Source organism: Natrix helvetica (assembly GCF_964273705.1).
Source record: "Natrix helvetica genome assembly, chromosome: W".
NCBI lineage: Eukaryota > Metazoa > Chordata > Lepidosauria > Squamata > Natricidae > Natrix > Natrix helvetica.
The window spans coordinates 83,250,940-83,272,575 of record NC_138555.1 but is presented as its reverse complement, the minus strand read 5'-3'; the positions used below and the strand labels follow the sequence as shown (position 1 = coordinate 83,272,575).

Genomic DNA, 21,636 nt, shown 5'->3' with positions numbered 1-21,636 from the left:
CAAAAAGGCCTGAATATGGGCCGCAAAAAGACCTGTAAACAGAGCAAAAAAGGCCTAAAATGGGCTGAAAAAAGGCCTGAAAATGTGCTGGAAAAAGGCCTGAAAACGGGGCAAAAAAAGCCTGAAAATGGGCTGAAAAAAGGCCTGGAAATGTGCTGGAAAAAGGCCTGTAAACAGGGCAAAAAAAGCCTGAAAACGGGCTGAAAAAAGGCCTGAAAATGTGCTGGGAAAAGGCCTAAAAACGGGGCAAAAAAAGCCTGAAAACGGGCTGAAAAAAGGCCTGAAATGTGCTGGAAAAAGGCCTGAAAACGGGGCAAAAAAAGGCTTGAAAACAGGGCTGAAAAAGGCCAGGAAATGGGGCATGCAGAGGCCACAAAATGGCCAGCAGATGGGCGGGGCTTTGGCAATATTCGGTCTATAAGACGCACAGACATTTTCACCCCCTTTTCGGAGACAAAAAAAGTGTGTCTTCTAGTCCGAAAAATACGGTATATTCATTCACAGCCCGTAATGAGTCACAAGCAGTTTGTGAAGAGTCCGACAGGAGTCTGCCACAGTCTTTCGGGATCAGGCTGATAAGCACCCACCTTTCTCTCCCTTAAAACGCTGCCTAATTGCCAATTCGTTTTGCAAGGCCCAATGGAGCACAGAGTCAAAACGGAGCTTCAGAGTTTAAAACCGATCAGCACGAACCAAGTTGCTTCCTGCAAAAGCTCACGGCCGTTTGCTCCTCTTGTGTCTTACGGGAGGGGCCAATCATCTCCCAAGCCTTACTCCCGAGTCGCCCCTTTTGTCTTAACTATTCTTGCTTCCTGCCAGCTCTGCGCATGCACGCACTGAGAACAGGTTTCCCCTGTTCCTCTGCCTTGCCGATGTCAGGCTCCGGAGGCAGCACATAAGTCCCAGACGGCCCTGGCCCCATCTCTGCCTCCGACGCAGAGCCCTCGTCCGAGATTTTCCCAGACTCCAGGACTGGCCCATGGTCCTCCCCAACCTCCTCACTGTCCGATTCCGTTGTCAGCTCCACAGGCCGCTGGCAGACCACAATAGAATTAACAGCATGGAGTTGAGTTGAGGGTAGCTTGATTAAACCTGAATCTGCCCTTTTTTTCCTCCTCAGGGTGTCTCCTAACCATCATCCTCCTCATGAGGGCTTTGGACCCCTTGGTTTACGAGCAGGAGACCCTCCGTTACTTCTCTGCTTTGAAGGTCAGCCCGGGAGAGACACCGAAGTCCGGTGTGACTCGCACTTTATTCGGAAGCTAATACTGCGAATGTAGCATGCAACATTTCGCCTTAGAAGCTAAGGATTTGGGGGTTTGCGTGCGGATGCGCAGTTCAGTTACAATTGTTTTGCGCATGCGCGGAACTCAAAAACAAGATGGCGACCGGGGAAATAGTTCGGGGGTGTGGCAGGCCCAGGCCGCCATACCACTACCGGTTTGGCCAAACTGGGCCAAACTGGTAGGAACTCACCACCAGCGTGCACGGCAAAAAACCCCAAGACCAGCTGGCTGGCAGGAGGTGCGCGCACATGCGCGGTGGAGCTGGGCTGGGGCGACGGCTAGCGTGCCTGCAGCAAGGGCTCCCTGCGCCATCTGCGGCACTTGTGCCGTAAGTTGAAAAGATCTGAGATCTCTTTTTTCGCGAGGTTTTGCGACCTCCGTGTTTTATCCGACCACTTTTGAGAGGGATGGGCTTCAACTCCCAGAATTCCCCAGCCAGCAAGGATTGACCAGAATTCAGCCCAGATAAAGGACAAACCACCCCTTATCGACATTTTTTTTGATAGGGTAACTTTCTTAATAGAGGGTGGGAATGCGGTAAACATAATATATCTTGATTTTAGCAAAGTGAAGGAAGAGTCCTCCAAGGAAGTCCTTAGAGTGGAAGTTTGCCTACCTTAAATCAAACTGGCTAGGGAATTCTGGGAGTTGAAGTCCACCCATTTTCAACCACAGTGGCTGGGGAATTCTGGGAGTTGAAGTCCTTCCATTTTACAAGTATGATGGCGGAAGAATTCTGGGAGTTGAAGCCCATCCCCTCTTTAAAAGTTGCCAAGGATGACAACCCCTGCTGTATCTTTTTACACTAAAACGATCCACCTGGATACGTTCCCATGTCAATCTTGTTGATAACCAAGCCAATGATGCTCTCATGCTCACCTCCATTTTCCCTTCGTCAGGCGGCAGACCCCATGCGCTCCTCGTACCTCAACGACCTCCGGAGCAAGTTTCTGATTGAGAACAGCGTCCTCAAGATGGAGTACGCCGATTCGAGGGTGGTAGACCTGTCCCACAAGGTAACGGGGGAGAAGGGCCAGGAAATGAGGGGGATGGAGGGTCCCTGCAGGTGGGCAGATCTTAAGTTCTGCGGGGTGGAAAGTCCATTTTTGGACTGGTTTGACGAGGTCTCCGTGAAAAATCTCGTCACGGTGGAAGGAGAAAGAGAAGGCTTTGGAGGCATCATTGACCTCATCCTGCGTAATTGCGTATTGGTTTCCCAATGCTTTTTGCAAATGTAGATTAACAGAGTTGGAAGGGACCTTGTGGGTCATCTAGTCCAACCCCCCACCTAAGTGAGAGACCCTACATCCTTTTCTGGCATTTCTAGGCCATTTTTTTCCCCAAGTTCAAACTGGTCACTGGTGCTGGGTGCAAATCCCACGTCGATTGCAATCCTGGAAACCTCAGCCTCGTGCAGTACGGGTAGTCCTCGACATACGTCCGTGACGCAGCCCAACATTTCCGTGCTAAGCGAGGCGGGTGTGAAGTCCACCTGCCTCATTTCAAACCCCCCCCCTTTCTTGCCACATGCTGTTCAGCCAATCGCTGCAGCTGTAGAGTGAGCCACACGGTGGTTAAGCGATTCTCCAACGTTGGTGGAGACGGTGGTCATGCAAGGGTTAACTCAGTCAGCAACCAATAGAACTGAGTCGGCCAAAGGGATGTCATCGCCTCTGAGGAGCGTCCTCCCCCTTTTTTAGACTCAGTCCGATTTGAACTGGTTGTGCCCATTGCGCTCTCCTCAAACTTTCTACTGAATAACTTCAATTGGCTTCCCTACTTCCAATTAATTGGCTTGGATTCATCTCCAAATTGCGAGGAAGAAAAAAAGGACTGCTCCCTTTGATGCCAGGATTCACCGTTCTCCCTTGGGCTTACTGAGGGGAATGGCCAGGGATTCTTTGAGGCTTTTGCCTCCCGAAATTGCCAGCAAGCTCAGAAGTTTCTTTGGGCGCAGCGCTGCTCAGCACTGGCCGTTGGAGGCCCCGCTCAGCGCTGCTGCCGCCCCTGGATCTCCCGGGCTCTCCCTCGATTGCCGCCGACACCGCCACGGCGCCAACCACACCAGAAGCTGCCGCCACCGCCATTCCTCAGCCCTCCCGCCACCGCCAAACTATCGCTACCGCCTCCGCAGCCTCTCCGCATGGCTTTCGACGCCCTCCCTCGTTCCGCGGCCTCGGCTACCTCGTGGCGCCCAGCCCATAGGCTCTGTAGCCTCTGTAGACAAGGCAGGCCTCGGGGGAGGAGATCTGCAAGGTGGCCACTTGGGCTACTCCTACCTCCTTTATCCGCCATTATAAGGTGGATAGATACGCGTTGGAAGATGCCGCATTCGGGCGGCGGGTCCTTCAACAGGTTCTCCCCTCTTCAAGCTCCTAGCCCAGTCTCATTCCCACCCGGGAACGAGCCCAGCTTTGGTACGTCCCCATGCATGACCGCTGCCTCCGCCAACGTTGGAGAACGGGGCGTTGGTTCTTACCTGATACGCCCCTTCTCGAGGCAGGTGGAGACAGCGGTCATCCCCAGGCCGCGCGGGAAACCTGGGAACAATCGCAGTGGGAGATCTGGGAGAAGCCCTGGAGCATCAGAGGATGGAGAGCAATTGAATAATACACAGCAGTCTACTTATCTCCTTCGTCATCAAAGCGGGAGGACACTCCTCAGAAGCGACAACATCACTTTGGTAGACTCATTTCTATTGGTTACTGACTGAGTTAACCCATGCATGACCGCTGTCTCGAGAAGGGGCGTATCAGGTAAGAACCGACGCCCCAATCTGGCTTCCCCCGTTAACATTGCTGGTCCGACGGTCGCAAAACAGGACACTCCATCCCACCCCCGGGGACATGGCCACCGTATGAATCAGTTGCTAAGCCTCCAAATTTTGTTTCAGTGACCATGGGGATGCTGCGATGGTCGTAAGTGTGGGGAATAATCATAAGTCACTTTTCTCATGCCGTCGTAACTACAAACAGGAGGCTGCGGCCGGCATAAATATGAACCGAGCCTCTGAAATTTTGATTGCGGGAACCTGAGGACGCTGTAAGGCGGCAACTATGAACAACGGTCGTCAGTCGCATTTTTTCGGTTTTGAGGGGTCGCTGAACGGAGCGTTGTAAGTCGAGGACTGCCTGTACTCAAGAGCGAAGGAGGATTGGAAAAAAAATGGGGAATCGGACGGCATGTGAGATTAAAAATATTAAATGTTAACGTTAAAAATAGCGATATTAAAAATTATTTAAAAGGATGCAGGAGACCGAAGGAAGCCGTAATCGGCAGCTGAGTAGGTTTACCCGCCTATAAAAGTCAGGTAAACCTTCGGACAGGAGTCAACGGTTAAAATAACAGTAACAAATTCCGATTTTATTTCATTTGTTTCCTTTCCTTAGGGCGTGACCAGCCTCTGCCACCTGGAACACCTGTTGCTGGTCACACACCTGAATCTCTCAGACAACCTCCTCTCTGCCTTCCCCCCCACAGTGGCCATGATGCGCTGCCTCGAGGTAAGCCCGCTCCACACCCACCCACTCCCCTCACCCTCTTTCGGAGCTCGGCTTCTCTTACCTGGTGCCCCCCACCCTACCCCCAACAGAGTCCAGGAACCATCAGCCACTGCTTTGCTTTCTGGGCTGAGCACGGGGTCTCCTCAGGATGAACGCGTTCATTTAGGGCAGGGGTTTTCAAACACAAGGCCCGCGGGCCGTATCCTGCCCGCGGAAAATGGAAGGGAGTGGCCCACGTGGCTTTGGCCCAGTCTACCCAAGGCAAAGAAAAAACATCCGGCCAGCAGTTGGGGAGTGCCATCAAGCTGGCCATGTTTACCCACAGCCACACCCACAAAGTCGGTCACAGCCAATGAATGCTCTCAAGCTGGCCATGCCCACCCAGTCGGACACCCCCACCCAGTCAGCCATGCCCAACGAGTGCCATTAAGCTGGCCACCCCCACCCAGTCAGCCATGCCCAATGAGTGCCGTCAAGCTGGCCACCCCCACCCAGTTAGCCATGCCCAACGAGTGCCATTAAGCTGGCCACCCCCACCCAGTCAGCCATGCCCAACGAGTGCCATTAAGCTGGCCACCCCCACCCAGTCAGCCATGCCCAACTATTGTTGTCAAGCTGGCCACCCCCACCCAGTCAGCCATGCCCAACTATTGTTGTCAAGCTGGCCACCCCCCACAGGGCAGAGATTCTCTGAGATTCACAGACAGATCTTCACACTCCTGAAAGAAACGAACAAACAATTTGTCTCCTTCAAACTCCACTCCCCTTTCGCTCCCTCTTTTATTTCCTTTGGGAGGGGCCGTTCATCGTCCATTGGCCTTACTCCCAAGTCGACCCTTGTTCCTTTGCTGTTCCCTTCGTCTGCATGCGCACACTGGGAACAGGCTCCAGCTGTTCTTCTGCCTCACTGATGTCCGACTCTGAAGGCAGCTGAGAACTGCCAGACGGCCTTGGCCTTGTCTCTGCCTCCGATGCAGAGCTCTCGTTAGAGCCCTCGTCAGAGCCTTCCCCTGACTCCAGGACTGGCCCATGTTCCTCCCCAACCTCCTCATTGTCCGACTCTGCTGGTAGTCCCCAACACAGTGGTCATACGTCGAGGACTCCCCCCTAGCTCCGATTGTCCGCTTTTTCCTCCCCAGGTGATGGAGGCCGACGACAACCAGATCGAGAGCCTCGAACGGCTGCCCCCTCTGCCTTCTCTGGAGGAACTCTCTCTCCGTAACAACCGTATCCTTCCAAGGCGGGACGAGGCCGGTGTTAAATGGGGGCTGGGGAGATTGACAGGGGGGGGGGGTTGGGATATCACTTAGCAAAGCCTCTCCTTAACTCGTTTTGCGTCCGTCAGGCATCCAGCGAGCCTCCGCCCTCCGCAGCCTGGCCGCCTTCCCCGCCTTGGCTCAGCTCAGCCTGCAAGGAAACCCCCTGTGCCAAACCCCCGGCATCCAATCGGAGTTGGCCACGCTGCTCCCCAACGTCACCACTATCCTCACTTGATCTCCTGGGAGGGTGGGGGGGGTAGACAGCACCCGGGACCCTTAATTTATTGCCAATTAAAAACATCCCAATCAGCTGTGTTTATTTATTTATTTGCATCCCGTCTTCATTATTTTATTATTATTATTATTATTTTAAGGCAACAGATTATTCCTGAATGATTTCCTCTTCCTATGTGTTCCTCACAACAACAACCCTGTGAGGTGGGCTGAAAATGAGAGAGACAAGGCTGGATCAAAGTCACCCAGTTGGCTTTTGTGCCTAAGGCAGGACTAGAACTCCCAGTCTCCTGGTGATTGGCTCAAAGTCACCCAGTTGGCTTTTGTGCCTAAGGCAGGACTAGAACTCCCAGTCTCCTGGTGATTGGCTCAAAGTCACCCAGTTGGCTTTTGTGCCTAAGGCAGGACTAGAACTCCCAGTCTCCTGGTGATTGGCTCAAAGTCACCCAGTTGGCTTTTGTGCCTAAGGCAGGACTAGAACTCCCAGTCTCCTGGTGATTGGCTCAAAGTCACCCAGTTGGCTTTTGTGCCTAAGGCAGGACTAGAACTCCCAGTCTCCTGGTGATTGGCTCAAAGTCACCCAGTTGGCTTTTGTGCCTAAGGCAGGACTAGAACTCCCAGTCTCCTGGTGATTGGCTCAAAGTCATCCAGTTGGCTTTTGTGCCTAAGGCAGGACTAGAACTCCCAGTCTCCTGGTGATTGGCTCAAAGTCACCCAGTTGGCTTTTGTGCCTAAGGCAGGACTAGAACTCACCATCTCCTGGTGATTGGCCCAAAATCACCCAGTTAGCTTTCGTGCCTAAGGCAGGACTATAACTCCCAGTCTCCTGGTGATTGGCCCAAAGTCACCCAGTTGGCTTTCGTGCCTAAGGCAGGACTATAACTACCAGTCTCCTGGTGATTGGCCCAAAATCACCCAATTAGCTTTCGTGCCTAAGGCAGGACTAGAACTCCCAGTCTCCTGGTGATTGGCTCAAAGTCACCATGCTAGGTTTTGTGCCTAAGGCAGGACTAGAACTCACCGTCTCCTGGGCATTACTAGTCCCTTAACCACAGTTCAAAGTTGCGACACACCTTCCCAGGGGTATTTCAATCAATCCGAATAGAGTTGGATGGGACCTTGGAGGTCTTCTAGTCCAACCCCCTGCTGAAGAAGGAGACCCCATACCCTTTGAGACAAACGGCTGTCCAGTCTCTTCTTGAAAACTCCCAGTGTTGGAGCGCCCGCAACTTCTGGTGGCAAGCAGTTCCACAGGTTAACTGTCCTCCCTGTTAGGAAGTTTCTCCTTAATTCCAGGTTGCTTCTCTCCTTGATTAGTTTCCATCCGTTGCTTCTTGTTCTGCTTTCAGATGCTTTGGAGAATAGCTTGACCCCCTCTTCTTTGGGGCAGCCCCTCAAATACTGGACTCCTGTTATCCTGTCCCCCTTAGTCCTTCTTTCCTCTAGGCTGGCCACCCCCAAATCCTGCAACCGTTCTTCCTATATTTTAGCCTCCAGGCCTTTGATCCTCTTCGTTGCTCTTCTCTGCCCTTTTTCCCAAAGTCTCCAACATCTTTTTTGTAACGAGGGGACCAAAATTAGTGGCAGGATTCCAGGTATGGCCTTACTAAGGCTTTACAAAGCGGTAACTAATATTTCACCTGATTTTGGTTCTACGCCTCTGTTTATAGAACCTCAAATTGTATTCGCTTTTTCGGCTGCAGTTGCATACGATCAGCTCATACTTCAGCGAGTTACGACGACTGCCCCGTCTCCACCCCAGTCACATGGCTGCATTTGGGCATTCGGTATCCACGGACATCTGACCGCATTTTCCAATATTTTGGCTGAAAACCAACCCTTCTTTCCGGTTTTCTGAAAAACCAAACTGTAGCCCTCGAAGGTTTCGTTTAACGACTGCAGCGTTCGCTTGAGGATTGTGGTGTTTGCTTAAAACAGCTGCAAAAAGATCGTAAAATCAAATCGGTTGCGGTGATTCGTTTTACGGCCGTCGTGACTTTTAACAACCATACGGCACAACTTGCTACAGATCTATTACCTGGAAGCCTGACACAGGCTCCATTCAGTCAGGGTTCGTCAAGGTTCTAAATAGCCGTCGCCGTTTTCTCCCATCGAAAATGTGAATTATTATGGATGAGCCGATAAGCCGGCATTGCCCTGGTATTTATTTATAGGGGGGAAATGTCCCGACCGAACGTAATTTCGAATGTTGGATTTTCCCCCTTCCCAGAGGGAGCCCCCAGGTGGAGTACTGTGAAACGGTTACCGTGGCAACTCCGCTGCGCTGTACAGTAGAAGCCATTTTAAGGCACAACAGGCTGTATCTTAACAGAACAGATACACCGATGGGTTTTAGGGCTGTCTTACCCCCCACAGTATTTTTTTCCAGAGAGGAAGTCATCTGTGTACCCAAGTTTGGTTGAAAATGCCCGAGGCGTTCCAGAGTTATGCCTGAACACACAGACATTTATTAATAGATAGATTGTCACGGGCCTCTTAGTGTTGCACACAATTACACACTCGTACAGATACAAAGCAATCCGTTAATACTGCAAAGCAGGAGGTGAATTCAGGGGAAACGTGTGTGGGCCTGTGAGGGAAAAAATGGGAACGCCTCTTAATCCCCCTGAACAATTTATAGCCAGACGTCACAACACCTTTTTATTTGCCTTTTCTTGTTCTAAATCAGGGAGTGCCCAACCCTGGCAATTTTTTTTTGTTGTCTGTCGAGTTTTTTTTTTATTTATATACTAGCCGATAACCTGGCATTGCAAGGGTATTTATTTATAGGGGGAAAATGTCCGGACCAAACATAATTTCTAATTTTGGATTTTCCCCCTTACCAGAGGGAGCCCCCTTATGGAATACTGCGAAGCCGTTACCATGACAACTCCACTGCACTGTACAGTAGAAGCCATTTTACGGCAGTACGGTAGAAGCCATTTGAAGGCACAACAGGCTGTATCTTAACAGAACGCACACCCCCAAGGGGAGTTAGGGGTGTCTTGCCCCCACAGTATTTTTCTCCAAAGAGTAAGACATCCGTGTACTAGGCAGGTTTGGTTGAAATTAGCTGGAAAACCCACACACACATACAGCCAGATAGATAGATAGATAGATAGATAGATAGATAGATAGATAGATAGATAGATAGATAGATAGATAGATAGATAGATAGATAGATGATAGATAGATAGATAGATAGATAGATAGATAGATAGATAGATAGATGATAGATAGATGATAGATAGATAGATAGATAGATAGATAGATAGATGATAGATAGATAGATAGATGATAGATAGATAGATAGATAGATAGATAGATAGATAGATAGATGATAGATAGATAGATAGATGATAGATAGATAGATAGATAGATAGATAGATAGATAGATAGATGATAGATAGATAGATAGATAGATGATAGATGGATAGATAGATAGATAGATAGATAGATAGATTAGATAGATAGATGATAGATAGATAGATAGATAGATAGAGATAGATAGATAGATAGATAGATAGATAGATAGATGAGAGATAGGGAGAGAGAGAGAGAGAGAGAGATGATAGATAGATAGATGATAGATAGAGAGATAGATAGAGATAGATAGAGAGATAGATAGATAGATAGATAGATAGATGATAGATAGATAGATAGATAGATAGATAGATAGATAGATAGATGATAGATAGATAGATAGATGATAGATAGATATAATAAAGGTATTATAGATAGATAAATAGATAGATTGATAGATATTTTGAATACAGATACAGTATATTGTCCGGGCATACCATTTTACAAAAAGAAAAGAAAAAAAATTACATACACTGATAGTAATCAGAATAATATAACAGAATAATTCTAACCATATTTATAATTATATTCGCTTATTTCTGTTCCTGTTAAAGATATTAGCAGACTTGTAATTATAAACAATATTCATATTTTACTTAAATACAACTCTTTATTTCATTTCTACCTCTTCTCTCTAGCCATTGATAAAACCTATTCCTCGTTAAATAATACTCTGTCTCCTTTATCTTTTATTTTCAATGTCAATCTATCCATCTTTGCATAATCCATTATTCTCTGGTTTATATTTTCATCTGGAGGGGTCTTCTTGTTTTTCCAACATTGTGCAAATACGATTCTCACTGCAGCCAATAGATAAAGGTAAAGGTTCCTCTCGCACATCTGTGCTAGTCGTTCCCAACTCTAGGGGGCGGTGCTCATCTCCGTTTCAAAGCCGAAGAGCCAGCGCTATCCGAAGACATCTCCGTGGTCATGTGGCCGACATGACTAAATGCCGAAAGCGCACGCAACGCTTTTCCCTTCCCACCAAAGGTGGCGCCTATTTTTCTACTTGCATTTTTTTACGTGCTTTCGAACGGCTAGGTTGGCAGAAGCTGGGACAAGTCACGGGAGCTCACTCGGTTACGCGGCGCTCAGGATTCGAACCGCCGAACTGCCGACCTTTCTGATCAGCATCTTTGCCGCTGGGACAAGCTCAGCATCTTTGCCGCTGGGACATCCTGTAAATTATACATTATGACCTTCCAAATGTGCATTTCTATTTGGGCTGGAATTAAATATAAGTCTGTCCAATCTAAATATTTTGCGGAAAACTCCCCAACGAGGTATGTTGTGTTCTTCTTTCAAAATAGCCACTTAATTGTCGGCATAAATTAGGGCTGCCCAAATGTGAATGTATAATATCAGGTTGCAAAAGCCTTTTTTTTACATGCTTTTGAACTGCTAGGTTAGGAGACGCTGGGACGAGTCACGGGAGCTTGCTCGGTTACACGGCGCTCAGGATTCGAACCGCTGAACGGCCAACCTTTCTGACCGACAAGCTCGGCGTCTTAGCCCCTGAGCCCCCGCGCCCCGTTCAATGCATGTAACATTAAATATAGAGTCCCTCTGTGACGTGCGGTGAGGTTTATGACTGGTGAGGCTGGTGACGTCATCAAACCGCGTGGTTGCTCCGATCGCACGGGCGCAGCCCAAACGGAGAAGTTTCTCTTCTCAGAAATGTCAGAAAGGGACAGACAGGCTGCCGCAGCTCCACTCAGAACACATTTCTGAGAAGAGAAACTTCTCTTTTCTCCTCCTTCCCCCCCCCCTTCTAGCACTGATGATGTTACCTAGGCATTTTTTGCATCGGGCGAGCCCGGGATCCTTGCAAGGGGAATGGGACCACGTGTGCAGGCAGCTCCTCAGCGTACAGCCTCAGATTAGCGCAGCCGCAATCCCCTTCCCCTGCACACGTGGTCCCATTCCCCTCCTTCCTGAGCCAACATGAAGGGGACCGCGGCTGCGCTGATTGAGGCTGGAGCTGAGGAGCCGCCTGCACACGTGGTCCCATTCCCCTTGCAAGGATCCCGGGCTTGCCCGATGCAAAAAATGGCGACATCGGCACACTTGGGGCTGCTGCTGAGATGTCCAGGGAGGCTAAACCAAGCCGCGCGCCTCTCCCAGCCACTTTCGCGGCTTCCCAGAGTATTTTTATTTTCATGATGAGAGCGGTGAGGCTCTGCCTCCCCTGCCTCCCCTGATTGCACATCACTGCTGTATTACTAAATGTTTACATCAATTGATCTTACCATCAACTCCCCAAAACAATGATTGGCTCATCTGATCTCATACACCATATTTGTACCTTATCCATCACTTTCTTCTCCCTCTCTCCCTACCTCCTTTCTTCCCTCTGTCATCCTTCTCTTCTCTACTTCCCCTTCCTCTCTCCTTCTCCTCTCTCCCCTTTCCACTCCTCCTTTCTCTCCTCCCCTTCCCTTCCCCTTGCCCTCTCTCCTATCCCTCTCTTCTTCCCTTGTCTCTCTCTCCTCCACTTCACACTCTTCATCTCATTGACTTGATGTATTTCAGCTTCTGAGCCAGCTCCATTTTATGTTGATGGGATTTATAATTCCTTTCCAATATACATATTTAATTTTAACATAGATATTCCTCCTCCTTTAAAAAAAATAGAACAAAAAAGTATACACATGTAGTCATTTTTTTGCTTTTAAACCTCCCACCCCCCAGCCTAATTTTGGCCAAGATGTAGACCTGGTTACAATTCCCAGCTATTCTCGTCGTTATATTTATATAATTATGCATCCTTACACGCCCCAATTTGTGATTCTGTCTTTAAATCTCAATAGTTTCCCATGATAAGTATATTTCGTGTTCTCTCTCCATTTTTCCATCTCTTGGATTAATTACCCGTAATTGTCTATAAATGGCAATCCTTACTGTTCAATGTCCATTACAATTCCCTTACTACATAGAATAACAAGCGGTGCCCATCTCACTTCGTTCATCAACTTTTCATCATTCATCACTAAAGTGTTAATACCACTTTACAATCCCTTGGTAAGGCCACACTTGGAATACGGCATTCAGTTCTGGTCTCCACGATGTAAAAAAGATGTGGAGACTCTAGAAAGAGTGCAGAGAAGAGCAACAAAGAGGATTAGGGGACTGGAGGCTAAAACATAGGAAGAACGGTTGCAGGAACTAGGTATGTCTAGCTTAAGAGAAAGAAGGACTAGGGGAGACATGATAGCAGTGTTCCAATATCTCAGGGGTTGCCACAAAGAAGAGGGAGTCAAGCTATTCTCCAAGGCACCTGAGGGTAGAACAAGAAGCAATGGGTGGAAACTAATCAAGGAGAAAAGCCACTTAGAACTGAGGAGAAACTTCCTGACAGTGAGAACAATGAATCAGTGGAACAGAAGTTGCCTCCAGAAGTTGTGAATGCCCCAACGCTGGAAGTCTTTAAGAAGATGTTGGATAGCCATTTGTCTGGAACGGTATAGGGTTTCCTGCCTAGGCAGGGGGTTGGACTAGAAGACCTCCAAGGTCCCTTCCAACGCTGTTATTGTATATATGCTCCCCCCCAAATGGAACTACTTGCCACCAGAAGTTGTGCGGGCTCCCTCTCTGGAGGCTTTTAAGAAAAGATTGGACAAGCGTTGTGGGTATCTTCATTTCTGAACCTTTTGAAGACCAGATTAGACAACTGTTTTTCTGGCATGATGTGAGGTCTCCTACTTGAGCAGGGGGCTGGACTAGAAGACCTCTAAGGTCGCTTCCATCTCTTTTATTCTGTTATTCCTCCACTTCTTCTTCCTCCTCCTCCTCCTACTGCTACTACTTTTTAAGAAGAGATTGGACAATATGTCTGAAATGGTATATAGAGTCTCCTACCTGAGGGGGCATGGACTAGAAGACCTCCAAAGGCCCTTCCAGCTCTGTTATTCTGCTAGCTGAACAAAGAGAAGGCGTAGGGATGACACGATAGCAGTCTTCCATTATTTGAGGGCCTGCCCCAAAGAAGAGAGTGTCCATCTCCCCATCTTCAGGTCCCGAAGGCAGGACAAAAAGCAATGGATGGAAATTAATCAAGGAGAGAAGCAACCTGGAATTAAGGAGAAATTTCATGGCTGTCAGAACAATTTACCGGTGGAACTGCTTGCCACCAGAAGTTGTGAATGTTCGCCATCACTGGAGGTTTTTAAGAGGCTGTTGGATTTGTGTGAAATGGTATAGGGTTCTCCTACTTGAAGGGGTTGGACTAGATGTCCTCCGAGGCCCCTTCCAGCCCTGTTATTCTAGTAGTCTAACAAAGAGAAGGACCAGGGGTGACGTGAAAACAATATTTGAAGGGCTGCCACCAAGAAGAGGGAGTCAAGCTATTCCCCAAATCCACTGAAGGCAGGACAAGAAGCAACGGATCAAGGACAGAAGCAACCTGGAATTAAGGACAGTTTCCCTAACCGTAAGGACAATTAACCCGTGGAACTGCCCGCCACCAGAAATTGTGGCTGCTCCGTCGCGGCAGGTTTTTTTTTTTTTTTAAGAAAGAGATTGGACACCCAATTTGTCTGAAATGGCACAGGATCTCGTGCTCGAGCAGGGGGTTGGACTAGAAGACCTCCGAGGTCCCTTTGGGTGGGTCCGTCCTTTTGCACTTTTGCACCCCGTCCGGCCAACTTCCCCCACTTCCCCCCTGCTACTTCCTGCTTCAAAAAATCTGCTTCGAACAACCGTTTTGTGGTCATTTCTTCCCGGAGCGGAAACTGTGTTTTTTAAAAATATATGCGTTGCTTCATGTTCGGATGGAAGTTACGATCCAGAAGATTGCATGCGCTAAGGTTCACGCACCCGTCTTATGCCACCTCTGCTGCGCCAGGATGTGTTGTGGGCTAGGAAGCTGTTGCGCAGCGTGCTGGGATGTGTCAGAAGCTGCTTTGTGACGCGAGCTGTCGGTTGAGCCATCACTTCTGCGTCCTCTTATCGAAAGACGCCTGGGTTTCAAAGCCGGAATGCTGATGAACTCACGGACCGAATGTCTCCGTTGACAGATCTCTCGAAATAACCTCTGACCGGTTCTTTTCGAGGCAGTCCTCAATTTACGACCACAATGGAGAGCCCCCCAATACCCACCGCGCAGCGAAGCCATTCGCTGGAGTTGTTAAACCAGCCACGGGGTTGTTAAGCGGATCCGGCTTTTCCCGTCTCGCTTCCGTGTATTGTGCGAAGTGAGTTTTGCGCCATTTTACGGCTTTCCTTGCCACCGATGTTAAGCGAATCCCTGCAGTGGTGAAATGACTCACACGGTCGTTAAGCGAACCCGGCTTCCCCGTTTCGCTTCAGGGTACATACACTTAACAACAAATGAGCCCCAAATATATGTGGGTAAGGGAGAATTGGGGGAAGCGAGTTTTGCCCCATTTTATTATTTTCTTTTACCACCGTTGTTAAGTGAATCGTTGCGGTGGTTAAATGACTCACACGGTCGTTAAGCAAATCCGCCTGCCCCGTTTGACTGTGCCGCTCTAGAAGGTCGTAAACAGAGGATCAGGTGACCCTGGGACGCTGCAGCCAACATAAATACCCATCAGTGGCCCAGCGTCTAAATGTTGATCATGCGGCCACAGGAATATCGCAACGGCCGTAAGTGTGAAAAACGGGTCATAAGTCACCGAAGAAGCTTCTTCAAAGAAGAACAACAGATCGCCCAGTTGCCTCTTGAAAAAAAGCACCTGCGGGGCAAAGTCTATGTGGTGGGTACTACAAAGTCCATGCTGTGTGGACTTCAGCACCCAGCTCAGAACCGGGCTCGGGTTCGAAGCCCAGAAAGTTATAGTTAGCTGAGGAGAGCTAAATAGCTTGAAATAGATCTATACTAGTCTCCCTTGAAGGTGGCTCAGGGGCTAAGACGCTGAGCTTGTCGATCAGAAAGGTCGGCAGCTCGGCGGTTAGAATCCCCAGCGCCGCGTAACGGAGGGAGCTCCCGTGACTTGTCCCAGCTCCTGCCAACCTAGCCGTTCGAAAGCACGTAAAAAAATGCAAGTAGAAAAATAGGAACCACCTTTGGTGGGAAGGGAAGAGCATTCCGTGTGGCTTCATGCCGACCACATGACCGCAGAGACGTCTTGGGACAGCGCTGGCTCTTTGGCTTTGAAACGGAGATGAGCACCGCCCCCTAGAGTCGGGAACGCCGAGCACGCATATGTGCGAGGGGTTTATTTCCTCGTCGATAAAACTTAAAATTCAACGCCAATCTCAATGGCTTCCATTTTACGCGTCGCAAGACGGTGGGGAAATTGTACTTTCAAAGATTGCAAGATTCCGAATAACAGGACTGGGAGGGACCTTGGAGGTCGTCTAGTCCAACCCTCTGCTCAAGCAGGCCGTCTAGTCCCAATTACCTCACCTTGCCGCCACATGGGTTATGTGGCACAATCGATACTGACTAGCACTGATGACGTCACTCAGTTTGGGTTAGGAAACGTCCTGCAAGAAAGCCACCAAGTTCAGAGAGTACCAATCCTTCCTCCTCTCCTCGCCTCTGCAAACCCCACTCCCTTCTAGCCTTGATGATGTTACTTAGCTGGGCTTTGAAATGTCTGCAAGAAAACTAGCAAGCTCAGAGAGCACTAAGGACCTCACACTCTTCCTCCTCCTCCTCCTTTTCCCCCTCCCCCTCCTCCTCCTCCTCCTCCTTTTCCCCCTCCCCCTCCCCCTCCTCCTCCTCTCCCCAAACCCCACTCCCTTCCAGCACTGATGATGTTACCTAGCTGGGCTTTGAAACATCTGCAAGAAAACCACCAAGCTCAGAGAGCACCAAGGATCCCTCATTTCTGCAAATATGCTCTTTTATTGGCCCCACCGACGCTCCCCAGCTCTCTCTAACCAGAGAAAGTTTGAAATCGCAGCTATCTAGATTTTTCCATAAATGTCAGGAAATCCGCGGAGCTGGCAGCAGATTCGGAGAGTGAGGAGGTTGGGGAGGAACATGGTCCAGTCCTGGAGTCTGGGGAAGGCTCTGAGGAGGGCTCTGTGTCAGAGGCAATGAGAGGGTCAGGGCCGTCTGACAGTTATCAGCTGCCTTCGGAGTCGGACATCTGTGAGGCAGAAGAACAGCTGGAGCCTGTTCCCAGTGTGCGCATGCGCAGAGTTGCCAGACGAAGGGAGCAGCTAAAGAACAAGGGTCAACTTGGGAGTAAGGCCACAGGTGGACGATGAATGGTCCCTCCCAGAGGGAATAAAAGAGGGAGCGCCAGGGGAGTGGAGCTTGCAGGAGGCCATTAGTTCAATTCATTAGGGCGAAGAGCCGTTCCTGACCCCTTGCCGAGTAATTGCTGCTACAGCATGGCGTTTGGAAGATATTCGGCCTGACAGCTTTCCAAGCCCGATAAAGTCCTGTCGTCGTAAAATCTCTTGAAAGACTGTCGGCCGGGACTTTACTGGAGAGGAATTCCCTTTAACCGAAACAAAAGGAGTTTTATCGGGACATGACGTCGGCTTCGTGATCTTGGGACCCGGATGCGTTTCGGGGGGGTTAGACTAGATGGCCTTTGGGCTTGTCCCTTCCCCGCTCGACTCCAATGTGACTCTGTCCTTACTCGCTTTTTCCCATGCCCGTCAAGGCCCGGCCTGCCTGCTTCCCAACTGGCTCTCCCTGCCTTTGGAAGCTGGTCAGACTGGATTTGTAATTTCCCCAACCAGCAAAGGTGTGGCAAGATGTCCCCTCGGGCGCATGTCGCAGCAGATCCCCAAAAAGAAGCCCGCTTCCTCTCCTCGCCGGCCTCCACCCTGCCTTCTCATGTGCCAAGCGCCTCACCCGACTCGGGCAAGAAAGTTGGCAGGGCCGAGAATTTCCCACCGGTTCGCAATCATCCTCTCCGCAGCGTTGTCGCAAAAGAAGTTGCCTTCAGAAGTTGTGGGAGCTTCATCCCTTGGAAGCTTTCAAGATGAGACTGGACTGCCCTGTTGTCAGAAAGGGTGTAGGGTCTCCTGCTTGGGCGGGGGTTGGACTAGATGACCTCCAAGGTCCCTTCCAGCTCTGTTATTATTCTGTTCTTCAGAAGTTGTGGGAGCTTCTGGAAGCTTTCAAGAGGAGACTGGACTGCCCTGTTGTCAGAAAGGGTGTCCTGCTTGGGAGGGGGTTGGACTAGATGACCTCGGAGGTCCCTTCCAACTCCATTATTCTGTAAGGATCTCCTGCTTGAGCAGGGGAAGCTTCATTTCTGGAAGCTTTCAAGAGGAGAATGGATTGCTCTGTTGTCAGAAAGGGTGTAGGGTCTCCTGCTTGGGCAGGGGGTTGGACTAGATGACCTCGGAGGTCCCTTCCAACTCCATTATTCTGTAAGGATCTCCTGCTTGAACAGGGAAACTTCATTTCTGGAAGCTTTCAAGAGGAGACTGGACTGTCCTGTTGTCAGAAAGGGTGTAGGGTCCCCTGCTTGGGCAGCGGGTTGGAATAGATGACCTCCGAGGTCCCTTCCAAATTTAACTAAGATAGTAAAATAATAAAGAAAAATTAAAATAAAATAAAAATATAATATAATAATAAAAATATAATATAATATAATAATAAAAATATAATATAATATAATATAATATAATATAATATAATATAATATAATATAATATTATAATATAATATAATAAAATATAATAAAATAATAAAATAAAATAAAATAATAAAATATAAAATAAAAGTATAATAAATTACATTAAATTAAAAATAAAATAAAATATAATATAGTATAAAAATTGACATAATAATTAAAATGATAAAATATAATAAACAATACACACACACACACACTTCCTCTGCTACTCACAATTCTTTCCCAACAGAAGGTAAGAACAGAAAGTCCCATTTAAGGTAATTTTTATTTTCTTTTTCCTCCCATTGTTGAACTGACCAAACAATCCCTGGGAGGCAGTTTATAACAAAAGTGAAAGTGGGGGATTTTGCTCCCTGGCCTTCAAAAGGGGTCTTTCCAGCTGGAGGACGAAAGGTACATTCTGGCCATTATCAGCCCCTCTGCCCGAATGGGTGGAACCTCCACATCCCAAGGCAGTCTACCTCATCTTCAACCTTTAACAGTCTCAGTTAGAGAAGGATCCTTTCTCACAGGCCTTTATGGGGAGCCCTGGAACAACTCCGGAGGTTTAATTCCGGAGGGAAAAGTTTTCAAACTTTTTAAAAAAGTTTTCAAAGCTTCCAAACTTTTAAAATCTTTTAATCCATTTTTAAAATGTTTTGAAAGTTAAAAAAAATGCTTTTAAAGACTTCAGAAAGTTTTGAAAGTTGGAAAAGGAGCTTTCTGACCACAGAAGCAGTCCGGTCTCTTCTTGAAAGCCTCCGGGGATGAAGTTCCCACAACTTCTGAATAACAGAATAATAACAGAGCTGGAAGAGACCTTGGAGGTCATCTAGTCCAACCCCCCCCCCCCATTCCACTCAAGCAGGAGACCCTATACCATTTCTGACAGAGGGCAGCCCAGTCTCTTCTTGAAAGCCTCCAGGGATGAAACTCCCACAACTTCTGAATAACAGAATAATAACAGAGCTGGAAGGGACCTTGGAGGTCATCTAGTCCATCTAGTCATCCAGGTAGGCGACACACAATCGTTCCTTTAGTGGCCATTTAGAGTTACGACGGCACTAAAAAAAAGGTGATGCACGACTGTTTTTTCACTCTTACGGCCGTTGCCGCATCCCCGCAGACACGTGATTAAAACCCAGCCGCTCCGCCGCTGACTCCTATTTATGACGGTTTGCCGGAGTGATAGGATCCCTTTGGTGCCCGGCGGACAAGCAACCTCAATGGGGAAGCCGGATTCACTTTAACGACCGTCTTCCTAACATAACCAGAGCGATTCACTTAGCAACCCCAAAGCCAGAAAGATGGTAAAATCGGGCCAAACCCGCTGGACGGCTGTCCTGCTTAGCAACAACAGACTCGATGGCGGTTGTAAACCGAGGACAACCTGGGCAAAGGTGTTGCACCTGTGGATTTTCCACCTGCCATGTGCCTTTCCAAGCATTGTGGAGGGGAGGACAGGTTGACCACCTTGTGAAGGAAAATGGATTGTGTGCGTTATCTCTTCTGGCCTTGATTTTAACCAGGGTTTAATCAGGGTTTAATCAGAGATAGCTTGCTATTCAGACGTTCAGCCCCAGGACAAAGTCGCAGTGCCTCTGAGCAACTGCAGAGTATTTTCTGGGGCAATGCCACAGAAACACACCTGGGCAAAATGCACAACGCAACCAGGACTCAGGTCGAACCTGTGGGTAGGCCGCACAATTATTTTGTCCCCGGTCTGCTTGTTAGAGCTGACAACTCGTGTTGTAACAGAGCTCCTTTAAGGCCAGCTCTTGGGGCTAACCAAGAGTGCCTCTGAGGGAGTACGAAGTGCACGGCCTGAGGGTTAACAGGATTAAGGCTGGCTGGGGGATTCTGGGCGTGGAAATCCAGGCATCTTAAAAGTTGTGAGGCTGAGAAAAGTTGACATATGTATTGCAAACACTTGGTACACAGGTGGGCCTCTACATATGACTATAATTGAGCCCAAATTGTCTGTTGCTAAGCGAGACATTACCCTAACCCTAACCCTCCCTCTCCATCCTTCCTTCCTTCCTTCCTTTCCTTTTCCTAATTCCTGTCACCTTCCTTCCTTCTCTACATTCCCATCACCTCCCTCCCTCCCTCCCTTTCCTTCCTTCTCATTCCCCTCTCCTTCCTTCTTTCCTTCCTTCCTTCCTTTCCTTCCTTCCTTCCTTCTCCTTCTCTACATTCCCATCACCTTCCTTCCTTCTCCTTCTCTACATTCTCATCACCTACCTACCTACCTCCCTTCCTTCCCTTCCTTCCTTCCTTCCTTCCTTCCTTCCTTCCTTCCTTCCTTCCTTCCTTCTTTTTTCCTTCTCCACATTCCCATCTCCTTCCTTCCTTACCTCTCCTCCTCCACATTCCCATTTCCTTCCTTCCTTCTTTCCTTCCCTCTCCTTCTCCACATTCCCATCTCCTTCCTTCCTTCCTTCTTTTTCCTTCTCCACATTCCCATCTCCTTCCTTCCTTCCTTCCCTCCCTTTATTGGCCTTTATTGGATGGCTTTTAGAATGCCCAGTGCCAATCTATTGGGGCATTCGAGGGGCATGATGGCATCTTCAAAATCTGAACAGTGCCAGGCTGAGAAAAAATATTCCTGAAAAAATTACACACACACACACACACACACCAAAATCAGGGTAGAGGGGTTGAATTACTTTAGGAGAGAGAAGGGTTGGATTACAGCTCCCATCAGCTGCAGTCTGGGGATGGGAGTTGTAGTCCAATGCCCTGAGGAAAGAAAGTTCATTTCTATCCTAGCAAACCGAAAGCGTGTCTCTTTGATTAGAAATAGCAGATTGAAAGAAATATACGTTTCTAACAGCCAATGAGATTTGTGTAAATATTGGCTCTATGAAAACAACGAAATTTAACTAAGATAGTAAAATAATAAAGTAAAATAAAAAATAAAATAAAATAAAAATAGAATATAATAATATAATATAATATCTATAATAACATAACATAACATAACATAACATAACAATTAATCTAATCTAATCTAATCTAATATAATATAATATAATATAATATAATATAATATAATATAATATAATACTATAATCTAATCTAATCTAATCTAATCTAATCTAATCTAATATAATATAATATATTATAATCTAATCTAATCTAATCTAATCTAATCTAATATAATATAATATAATAATCTAATCTAATGTAATGTAATCTAATCTAACATTATAATATAATAATCTAATCTAATCTAATCTAATCTAATCTAATCTAATCTTATAATAATCTAATCTAATCTAATCTAATCTAATCTAATCTAATCTAATAATATAATATAATATAATATAATATAATATAATATAATATAATATAATATAATATAATATAATATAATATAATATAATATAATATAATATAATAATAAAATAATATTAAATATAAAGTATAAAATATA

The 21,636-nt window shown here is 47.5% G+C and overlaps 1 protein-coding gene across 6 annotated transcripts in view; it reads left to right on the top strand.

Moving 5' to 3' along the window:
* Positions 1–6,348, top strand: part of LOC309400877 (geranylgeranyl transferase type-2 subunit alpha-like) — a 38,453-nt gene extending 32,105 nt beyond the window's left edge. For all 6 annotated transcript variants that reach the window (XM_081969597.1, XM_081969594.1, XM_081969593.1 and 3 more), the window contains exons 13-17: positions 1,121–1,209; positions 2,186–2,302; positions 4,676–4,789; positions 5,929–6,016; positions 6,135–6,348. In XM_081969597.1, coding sequence (XP_081825723.1) covers positions 1,121–1,209; positions 2,186–2,302; positions 4,676–4,789; positions 5,929–6,016; positions 6,135–6,283 — 557 coding nt within the window. In that variant the 3' untranslated portion in view covers positions 6,284–6,348. The remainder of the gene's footprint in view (positions 1–1,120; positions 1,210–2,185; positions 2,303–4,675; positions 4,790–5,928; positions 6,017–6,134) is intronic.
* The last annotated feature ends 15,288 nt before the right edge of the window (positions 6,349–21,636 follow it).